The sequence below is a fragment of the Tribolium madens genome, unplaced genomic scaffold (genome assembly GCF_015345945.1).
Source record: "Tribolium madens isolate multiple individuals breed KSU strain unplaced genomic scaffold, Tmad_KSU_1.1 Scaffold_11;HRSCAF=98;Tcas5.2_LG3b, whole genome shotgun sequence".
Taxonomy (NCBI): domain Eukaryota; kingdom Metazoa; phylum Arthropoda; class Insecta; order Coleoptera; family Tenebrionidae; genus Tribolium; species Tribolium madens.
The window spans coordinates 9,323,966-9,335,528 of NW_025400975.1; the positions used below are offsets into that span (position 1 = coordinate 9,323,966).

Genomic DNA, 11,563 nt, shown 5'->3' on the forward strand with positions numbered 1-11,563 from the left:
GCAAATCTAGATATTGTTTAAACCAGTATTTCTAGACACTTCCTTAGTCTCCCTCACTGTCTTTTGCAACACAATGTTTTAAAAAAGTTTCGATTAACATTTTTTTAATTTAAACATTTCTTTAAGAAACTTTTAAATCTTCTTTTGCATGTCTAAAAATTTTTTAGTCCAGTACATCTGCAAAGTCTCGATTGATTGCCCTAAACTTTGAGATAGAAGAATGCAATTAATTTTTTTTTTAAACTGACAGAAATTGAAAATTAACTGAAATCAGCAAATAACTTTATAAACAACTTTAATATTTACTAACTTAAATAATAACTTAAGCAATTTTGAAGTCTTGGTAATGATTATGAATTATAAAGAAACCTTTACATATTTGTTGTTATGACTCTCAAAAACACTTAAAATTTTATCATAATAAGAGTGAAATTTTTTAAACATCTTATTATTTCATGCAATTTATTACATACATGCTCATTATACATACATAAAGTGGGGAACAAAATAAACAACACTATTGGTGTATTTTTTGGGATTTATACAATTTAGTTTGAGTACATACATATATACAGCATGATTCACGTTTCATCAGGTAAATGAGAAAGTATATTTTTCACATAAAAATTACTTAAGTTACTTAAAATTAAGTTACGTGGCACTTTTCAAAACGGCTGAAATTGTTGAAAAAAAGTTTTTAATTTCGTTTGCGATAACTTCCGCTCACGTTTCAAAAAAAATACATTGTGTTTCTCATTTTACACACGAAAAAAAACCAAATTCGATTTCCGAGAAAACAAGTTAAATTGCAAAAACGATTAGTATTATTTTTATTACGCCACTCCCAGTTTACACGTTATGAATCTTTTTTCGTTTTTGGTTATAATTTATTGAAATTGTGCAAATTTAAAATGAACTGTTGATTTATGATAATATGTAACAAGTTCAAAATTTATGCTAACTGTTACAAGACATCAATACCAATTTTTGAAGCATACGACAGTGGAAAACATTTAACACAAATTTATTTACAAGTAGTTAAAATGGGAACATAAAAACATAAAAATTTAAAGGGACTAATTTTCTGGAGCACCTTGTTTTGTTTTATGAAAGGCACCACGAATGTATTGTGATTTCATAGACGTTTTTAATTAAATAAACCAGTGGTATGTGGGATGAATGATCATCTATATTTACATGGGTTTCAAACATATTTCCTGCAAAGAACACGACTAGTGTTTTATTTGTTTTTGCAAAAAATATGATTTTTTTTTTAATTTAACAAAAAAATAAGGTGTTTAAGGGACATTTATGTGAATCCTACCTTTTATATCATCGTCTTCTAGTGTTGTTGAACTGTCGGTTGATTCTTTAACTTGAGATCCGTCGCCTTTTTTCACGATTATACTTCTACCTAAAACACATTGTCAAAGTGAGAATGTAATTTTTGCACTGAGAGACACTGATCATAAAAAGCCAATTCAAAAATGATTCAATCAATACCAAAACCCAAAATTTTGCATTTTTATGGATATTATCAACTTCTTTTCTCAATAAACAGTACTGCTTTTTACATTAATATCAATATAATTGGATGAGTTTGAATTTTAAAGAATATTACAAAGAATTATATTGATATTTAGTTAAGGATGAGACGAAAAAGCTTATGTTTTGTGTGCACGATATGAGTTGTGAAATAATTGTTTGAAAAACCCATAAACAACATGCATGAAGAAGCATTCCAATCACACATTCCTCATAACTTTACTGGTTTCAATGTGTGTGAAAATACATGAATAAGAAAAAACAGGCATACCATTGGTAACCTAATAAAGTTATGTTAAAAATTAGTAAATAACAGCGAATGATGATGTTGTCGTGGTAGGTTGATGCAGGTTGCAGTGTTCTTACCACATTCTAGTTGCATCAAGGTGAAGTGAAGTGAGGTAGGGTGACGCGAACAAGTCCGCCACAACCAACAAAACAAAGTTACCAACTACCCAATGCTCTATTCTAAATTATTATGCACAACTACTAGTGGTATAGCATGTGTGTAAGTTGGTGGAAGAGGTGATGAACACAGAAAACATCTCACTCTATACAGAGAAAAAATTTTTTGGTATTTTTTGACAAAAAACTTGGAAAACTATTTTTCCAACAGAAATAAATAGAGTCAAAGTGCAAACTTTAAACCCTCATAATTTCGAAATTTTTATAGATAGAATTTTTTTAACATTTTTCCATCTTCCTGGTATCTTACCTTACACGGCATTTTTCTCTGGCGCACCCTGTATAGAGACGGAAAAGCGCAATTCCGCTTTTCAGTCGAATGTTTTCTCGTTCTTATGTGTGTGTGTGTGTGTGATGTGTCAGCAAAATAAATTAACTATGTACATACAAAAATACTAAGAAATGTATAGTTACTAAAATATTTACGTTTTAAGTTTCTAATCAAATGAAGATACTAGGGAAGGGCTGAGTAAAATTATATTACTTTGTATTTACAATGAAATCTCCACACTTCCTTTCACTCGCAACTTTTTCAATAAAAATTTTTATTTAAAAAGAAATATTAATACGTCAATTATAAAGAAATAAACTTTGGAACATTGTAATACATCTTTGTATTTGTTTTAATTAAAAACGCTTGAAACTATATACAATTGTGGTGAAAAAATCATTTTACAGACATTAACATATTACAACCACTAAAAATGTGTACTTATTTTTGGACAACACGGTATATTACAATTATTCGTTTGGCCATTATAGTAGTCGAATTAATTTTTTGATAATTATCCTATTAATAATAAAGCCAATTGAGAAATATATGTTCCGTTTTTATTGTTACATATTTGAACAGGTAAAAGAATATTTAATTTTAAGACAAAAGTTTCCTATAAACATGTATCAAAACATGTTTTGTAAAGGAGGTACACCGTTTTTAATGGGATTGTATCGAAAAAACGTGAAAGAACTCTTTTTTGTAAAAAACTATGGAATTTAAGATTTTGTTGCTGAAAGTGGCAAGAAACTTCAGCCAACCCCCATTTTCAACTTAATTTGCTAATTTTTTGGTCCATTTTGGTGAAATTTTACTTGAAAAAGGCAAAAATAATTTCGTTATCGACCCCTAATTTGGGTATTTTAGCAAAATTTTGTGAAAAAAATGTGTTTTGGCTCAAAATAATAATACAATTTTTTGCCTAATTTATTTTTGGGCAATTAAGAGTTTTGTTCAAAAATAAGCAAAAAACACCATTTCCTATCTAATTAAGAGATCACTCGGCTTACTTGAGCAAAATGTCGGCAAAAAGTGCTTTTTTAACTGAAAAAGTCAAAAATAATGTTTTTTTCTACCAAATTTGAGTCATTTTTTGCCAAAATTTTGCAAAATCTTTTTAAAAAAACAGCTTTTAACTCAAAAAAAGGTGCACTAACTTGGTGGTTTTTTGCTTGTGAATAATTTTTTTCGAAAAAGAGTAGATTTTTATGCCACCAAAATAAATCCAATAAAACAGACCAAAATAGAACAGTAATTTGAATCAAGTTTAGTGATTTTGAGGCCTACTTTAGGGAAATTTTGCGAAAAAAAAGTTTTTAGCTGTAAAACATGTTTTTACTCACGAAAATGTCAAAAATAGCATAATTATCGATCTAATTTGGTAAGCTTTGATTTGTTTTAGCGAAAAAACTCAGTTTATGAGTTAAAAAATGTATTTAACTGCTTCAAAAAGCAAAAATAGCACAATTTTTATCTATTTTTGGACTCGTTTGAACAAAACTTTGCAAAAAAATTGCATTTCTGGCTGAAGAACATTCTTAAACGCTTGAGAAAGAGAAAAATAACATCATTTTCGATTTAATTTCGTGATTTTTTATCTTTTCTCGATAAAGTCTTATTCAAAATTTGAGTTTTTATCTTAAAAACATGCTAAAACGTTCAAAAAAGCAAAAACAGTATGATTTTTGACTAAATTTGACCATTTTTTTCGGTAAAAAACACAACAAAACAAGTGTAACATGAATATTAAAAAAGAGTAAGTTGTATCGAAAAACGCAAGAGACCTCTTTTTTGTAAAACACTATGGAATTTAGAATTTTTGTTTTTGAAAGTCACAAGAAACTTCAGCCAAAATAATTTTTCATCCCAGCTTAAGACGCCCCTGATTAAAAATTTTGATATAAAGGTAATCAACTGTACCAAATTTTTTAATTCTATCTAAAATGGTTTCTGAAATATTGGACAAAATCCCTAGTATTTTTCAATACATGTTCATAGGAAACTTTTATCTTAAAATTCAATATTCTATCACCTGTTTAAATTTGTAACAATTAAAATGCTTAGAAATTGTAAAATTTTCGTTAGATTTTCCCACTTAAGAGCGAAAAAAGATGTGGAAATTTTTAGATCATTGTGTATTTCCTCTACTGTAACTATTCCTATGAAAGATCGACAAACATGCCTAAAGCAATTGCATCTAAATAGAAAGAAGGTTTTTACAGCTTGAATTCTTTTACTTTACACTAAACTTGGTGTGTTTTTCGGGTATTGTGTATTTGTGTGTTGTCAGTGGTGCCACAAAATTAATAGAGATTTAAAAGACATTTAGGAAATAGGATAAGTATACTTTTATTGTCAAGAGCACTTTTTACACATGTCTACGACTTATAACCATCCAAAAAATCGAATGCACCAAACATGTGTAAAAATAATTAAGGTAAGTTTCTTTTTATATAACAATATTTATAGTTTAAGACGTATTTTTTAAACTTACTTGAGAAATTACGCGTAGCCAACATAGTTGTAAGTATTGCACCCTGAAACAAGAATAGGGTAAATGGAGAAATTTTTTCTCAAAAATTAATACCTTAAGCTTGCGTCTGGCATTGAATTTCTTGAGGCAATCCACAGTCTCTTGTCGATGAACAACAGACGCCACACGTTCTCTTTGCTAAAAGAAAATTTTCAAAGATTGATTTCGTTAATATTTTAAGGGACTTACGCAAATCCATGGATGTTTTAAAGCTTCCGAGGCAGTAATTCTCTTTCCTGGATTAACCGTAAGCATTTGATTGATGAGGTTTTTTGCCTCAGGAGTGACCGTATCCCATTCCGGACTGGGATACTAAAAGAAATATTTCAATTAGTTTTCAATTTATGACATAATAAAGCTCTGAGCAACCGTCTTCCTCCTTTATCATAATAACCACCAATAATTAATTACTAGTTTTCAAACTAATTAATTGCTTTAATTACTTGTATGCGTAATTGACAAGAACAGCTGTTTCTAAATAAATTTCGTCTTTTGCTTAGTAAATAATAATTTTCCAATTTTCCTTTTCATAAGCGTTAAATGAGAATTTTTTTTCTTGAAACTTACATCATAAGCACCAGCTTTAATCTGTGCGTATAACCGGTGTTGGTCCTCATCCCAAAATGGAGGATAACCGACTAAAAGAATGTATAATATAACACCACATGCCCAAATATCTACAGGTTTCCCATAGGGCTCCTTTTTCAATACTTCCGGAGAGAGATATCCTGGCGTTCCTGCGAAACCGAACCAGGCTTGTTGTTCTCCTTGCACTTCTATCGCTAGACCGAAATCGGCTAATTTCACAGCTGCTCCTTTGGCTTTACTTGCTAAAAGAAGGTTTTCAGGCTGAAAAATTAAAACATATTAACAAACATTCGAAAATAATTCTCGATTCTTACCTTGAGATCTCTATGTACTACACCGTTTTGATGACAATGATTTACTGATTCTAATATCTGTTGTATGCAATGTGATGCATCTGCTTCTGAATAAAACTCTCGCGCTACAATATCTTCAAATAATTCGCCACCCGTTACCCTAAAATGCAAACAAGATTATTACTACATTTATCAATCTTTCACGTAAAAGTGAATTTTATTTTGTCGAACATTTTGTAACAAAGCTTCAACTTGAATCCCTTTAAATACTGTGTTTGTTTAGTCAAAAATAGTCAAGATTTTTCAAAAATAGCTGTTTTATTCCGAATTTTTAACAAAGATAACTATTTTTGAAAGTATAATAATCGCATTAAGGTGCATTACACATTAATTAGTTTTAATAACATGTCGTTTTATTCGCTATATTTTATTTTATTAGCGCTTTAATAGCAAGTCTTCCACATCTTCTCGAAGAATTACCAATCCACCTACGTAAAGCACTTATTTGTAGGCGAGCTTAAAGCTTAATAGAGAAGCGAGGAAAATCGACTTTACTGAAATAGTTTTGACGTATACTAATATCTACACGTTTATAAGTTGTTTTGTAAATACGAAATGTGATGACAATTCCAAAATCTGCAATTTGGCGTGTAAAATTTTGAACCATGACCATTAATTACATTACAATTAAATTTGATCGGACTCTTAAGCTGAAAAATCATATTTTTAATGAGCTTTATCGTTTTAAATTCAGCACTTGTCTGTAACTCAATTAAAGCGATCGTGAATGTTAATAATTTATTTTCTTTTTATTTTATTACTTATTGCAACATATTTTATGAAAAAACATACTCCCGACTTCATGTCATGAAAATAAAAAAAAATAATTAAATCAAAACAAAGCTGATATGTCTTCCGGCGAAATATGAACTTTGATATTTTCCTATATTAATAATTTTTGAAGCCCAGGACAAATCCAGCTAAACAAGGAAATTTCATTATCCAATACAACGGCGTTTGTGGATGTTTAAAAAGGACTAGAATCACAACTTTTTTCGAAACGAATTTTGTTTACATTTCTCATCAAGAAAAAAAAATCTATTGGCAGCACTGAATTCGTATAAATTTCCCAGCATTTGCAACGATTTACAGCTACAAATAATAATTAAAGTACATATTTCATGGCCTATAACAAGAGACCATAATACATTTTTATGATAGTGCTTCTTCTGCAACCATTTATCTCAATATTGAATCCTTATTCTATTAAAAAACTTTAATGAACAGGAAATTGAGTTGTTTCTCATTTAAGTCTGAAATAAAATCTACTTTGGTGTTTAATAATTAGCCAAATTGTTTGAAACACCCACCCAACAACATGCTTACTAAACATCAATACTTACAAATCAAATACTAAATAATGAAAATTTTCTTCTTGTATACTGTCGTGTAACCTCACTGAAAAATAAAAGACATACAATTAGTTACGTATTATTGTGCTCAAATTAAAAAATTTCTTTTCGAAAAATATTGTATGCAATTGTATAGACAAACAGAGGAAATAATTAATTCACTTGAATCAATAAGACTTTAGTTTGTTTTTCCTCTATTTTATCTATAATATTGTGAAATTAAAGCAAAATAAGGCAATTTATTTACGTAGAAAAAAATGTCTACTAATGCATGTCTATAATCACGCAGTTTTATGACTTTAATCATTTAAAGAGTTTGGAGGGATAATTGATGGTTTGCATACATGCAAGTTAATTACAAATTATAATAAAAAAAGATTATAGAAAAATATTTACAAAAAAAATGGTAAGACATCACTAGCCAGAATTTTTATTTTATCGAGAGACAACAATAAATACAATTAAGCTTCTTTTAATGACTCTTTTTTACAAAAAATAACATAACGTGCTTGTTGTAGGTACTCCATTTATCTTATTAAAATTTGATTTGCTATATTTTCATTTATAATGTAAATTTTGCAAAAAACCTTTTGTGTGAGTTTAAAAAACAATAAAAGCTTCACAATCAAATGAAACAGTTTTTGTTTTTATAAGACTTGCTTTAAAATACACAGGATAAAATGAGAACATTTATTTGTTAATATGGGACTGAATTAAATATTATTAAATGTCGGTCTAGCATAAATCTGACAGCGTTTTTTCGTAATATAAATCCATATTTCGAGAGATGAAATATTATTTTGTTGATTTCATCTCAATATTTATGGTTTCCCATATTTTATTTTTTAATGCAATTGATTGTTTATCGATTCTTTTTATGAATCATTAGCATTATTAACATACTAATTACTAATAATGACCAATGTAATAAAACTCACCAAGTTGAACATGTTCAGAGATCACTGCATCGATAAAACAGAAAGAAAGAATTAGTTCTATTTTCATTCAACTTTCATACTTCCGTTTAACACGAATAATTATTTTTTGTGATCTCTAAAAACTTATTAGAATAATGAAGACTGTCAGCGTTTCAAGTTGAATATGAAACAAAATAAATTACTTTTACGACTAACACTTTTGAAATTAAATAACATGCAAGAATTTTAATACCAAGTGTCAGTATGAATAATGAATTACTTACTAAATGAAAAAATAAGGAACAAATTCCGTATGATTTGTATTTCAAAAGCAAGAGAAACTGTGTTTTTATTAACTGCCAAGACATCGTTCTAAAAAAGTCATCACGTAAATTCGCAGTCATTTAAATTTATATTGTGGAATAAATACGCCGTTTGCGAAAGAGAGAACTTAGCTTTAGAAATATTGCTTTTCGCGTCCATTAAATCTAAATAGTCAAAAAAAATTAATTCTGTGACAATTTTAATCAAACGAAAAAATAACAGAAAAAAAATTGCACTTTTTAACCTGTTTGATAATGTCGTTTACATCAAAATTAGAAAAAAAGTCAACGAGATGCTAAACGAGTACACATGTTAACACTTTGTCTATTTGCACTCAAACTCATCTAGGTACAAATTCCTGTCTGCATTCTTGCAGCTTGGCATGTCACAATTTTTGTGACAGAAACTAATTGTGTTTAAATTAGCGTTAGTATTATTCTTAGACATAGTAAAAACAATAAAATTTTACATGGTATATGTGTTTTTTATGATGACTTTTAAACGCTGTGTGCCTACTAATTTTCAATTCTCTAAATGCTGTGAAGATTTGAATTATAGACAAAATTTGCATCAACACGTTATGTTACTTCATTTAATATCATAAAATTAATTTGTACATTGTGGTAGACTGTCGCAATTAAAACACTTTGCTTGTATCACCCAAACTATTAATTATTTTTGGCAAAAACTGACTTTTGTTATAGACAAAAACCACTATTCAAGTTCATAAAGTAATGAACAGAAATATTGAGAGCATTACATTGTTACTAAAAGCACTAACAAGAAGTTGGAAACACGGCAAAGTTTATGTAAATACAAAAGCAACGACTCTGTTATTCCTCGTCTTCGTGATCCTTTACATTTAGCTACAAATGAGTAAATCTAATTGGCCTGTACTGTATCAAACCTCATCTTCATTACTTCTTGTTCATATTTTTTCTTAATAAAAGAGTGTTAGAACCAGAAACTAGTTTTAGGAACTTTTTAATTAAACTTTCAACTTCTAATTCCAATTGAAAACTTGCTAATTTTTTAACTGCCGATTTACACGACAGGTACGTTTGTGAAAAAACTCATTTCAATTTATTTAATTTATTTCGTTTAAATGGATTGAGAAAATAGGTTATAACAACCTCGACTAATCTCAAATTCCTAAAATCAATATCGTGTCAAGAGTTACCGTAATTTGATGATATAAATTAATCTCATGACATTCGAGAATAGATTATTTATCCAAATAAGTAGGAAATATGATTAAACAAGAAAAGCAGAATGAAAATGTCAAGACCCTTGAAAATGCATTTGATCAAGAAATCATGCAATGATTTAAAAAAATAATTTCAAACATGCGACATCAATAAAGTGATTGAGTATGAAAAAATGCCTAAAAGAACGGTTACCTAAAAGCTTGAGAACATCGGGATTGCAAACTATTTACAGTAAAAAATAGACATACATTAATGTTCGCCCTAGTCACCAGTTTGTTAAAATGGTAAATCAAAGATGATTACTAGTGAAGCCAATGACATGTAAATATCTGGTAAATTTTCTTCTTACCTATGTTTGGATGCTGTAATTTCCTACAAATTCGTGCTTCTCTTTCTAACTTTTGGAAATCTGAAACAAATTAAAATCTTTATAAGAAAAGAATTGGATTATTTTTTAATTTCATTGTGATTATTTTCAACTAACTCTGAATTACATTTGAGAAAATTGTTTCCAGTTCTTTAAGAGCTTTTGAATGTCGTTCATATTTCGCTGAATTTATAATTAGAGACAAGATTTAAAAAGATTCTCCAACTATTTCACGTTTTACGCCACAGTTAATTTTCTTGTTTTTTAATACTCTCTAAATTGCTTGTTATTATCTTTTTTTATAAATTTATCGCTCATTATGTCTTTGAAAAAGGGTATAAGGACAAACGATGTTGACTCTGCACAATTCGAGCCAATCAATATCCCTCTAGAAGATTTTAGTACTTGAGCTATATTACGCTATCGCTGATTTGATCATAAATTAAAAACCCTTCAACCCAAACAGATTCAAAATGGAATTTGGACATTTAAGGTTATAAAACTATTGTAAAACAAACAAAGTATCATTTTCCGCTGAAAAAACCTGAAAAAATGGATCGTTTTCAATTTAATTTCATGCAAATTCCCAGATTAATCGTATTATTGATTAAATGGATGTGTACCAAAAATATTTTCGTTTGAGAAGAAATTATTATTATTTCAAAAAATCTGTTTCAAGAAAATGTATTAAATGTCAATGAGTAAGTCTGTTTTTCAGGGTTATTTGTTTACAAGTTGAAAATAGTTTAACTGCAAATCACTCGAGTGCACTTCCCATTTAAAATTTTAACCCGGTTGCATCAAAATTGCTGTTAAGTATCTTTCTTGACGATTTATTTATTTTTGGAGTAGAACAAGGTTAACTGCTGTAAAGATTATGTCAAAAGTGATGATGATCTTACCTCTCGCTGATAATTTTTTCGTGTTTATTATTTTGGCGGCGAATTCCAAACCAGTTGATTTTTGGACACATCTTCTAACTACTGAAAAAGCTCCCCTAGAAAAGAAAGCATACGTTAGGAACGGTAAATCGAATTGAGATTTACGATAAACCAAATTTTAAAGTGCATTGAACTAACCCAAAGACTTAAAAATAAAAGGCAATAAAATGTTGAGCCAGCGGTTTGAAACTTTTTCAGTTTTAACACAAGAGTTTCATGTGACCCCCAACCCCGTTTTAAACTAGAAAAAACATGTGGTAAGATTAAAAGTATAACAAAACCATTGTGAAAGTATTAGCCATCGTTATAAATAGTAGTAAAGATGCTATTTCTACAGTAATGCGACCCTAACACACTATTTATAGTGAATTCACCCAATTATTCGCGACACATACCGTTGGTCGCTGAACTACTCTCATGTAAACAAGTCTGCTTGTGTAATAATTGAAGCGGAAACCAGAAATGCTATAGAACACTTATTTACACTAACCGAAATAATAGCTTTGGAAATATTGTACCAAACATTTCTAATCTTCATCAAAATAAGACAAACAATTTTTTTTCGACTTTGTTTACAATTAGTTATTTGCTAAAAATTAAAAAAAAATTAAACAAAATTTGTTTTTTGAAAAATTTGTAAAAACGTAAGAATACTGCTTAATTTTTGAAAAAAAATCAAAAAAATGTTTTGGTTTT

General features: G+C 28.8%; 1 protein-coding gene across 19 annotated transcripts in view; it reads right to left on the reverse strand.

Moving 5' to 3' along the window:
• Nucleotides 1-11,563, reverse strand: part of LOC123007077 (calcium/calmodulin-dependent protein kinase type II alpha chain) — a 47,094-nt gene that overhangs the window by 12,688 nt on the left and 22,843 nt on the right. For 12 of the 19 annotated variants that reach the window (XM_044402112.1, XM_044402128.1, XM_044402164.1 and 9 more), the window contains exons 2-11: nt 10,829-10,923; nt 9,909-9,968; nt 7,102-7,156; nt 5,720-5,858; nt 5,385-5,666; nt 5,007-5,129; nt 4,872-4,955; nt 4,779-4,821; nt 1,912-1,917; nt 1,325-1,414 (exon numbers count right to left, since the gene is read on the reverse strand). In XM_044402112.1, the coding sequence (XP_044258047.1) occupies nt 1,325-1,414; nt 1,912-1,917; nt 4,779-4,821; nt 4,872-4,955; nt 5,007-5,129; nt 5,385-5,666; nt 5,720-5,858; nt 7,102-7,156; nt 9,909-9,968; nt 10,829-10,923 (977 nt within the window). The remainder of the gene's footprint in view (nt 1-1,324; nt 1,415-1,911; nt 1,918-4,778; nt 4,822-4,871; nt 4,956-5,006; nt 5,130-5,384; nt 5,667-5,719; nt 5,859-7,101; nt 7,157-9,908; nt 9,969-10,828; nt 10,924-11,563) is intronic. The other 7 variants (XM_044402120.1, XM_044402138.1, XM_044402190.1 and 4 more) reach the window with 1 other exon arrangement.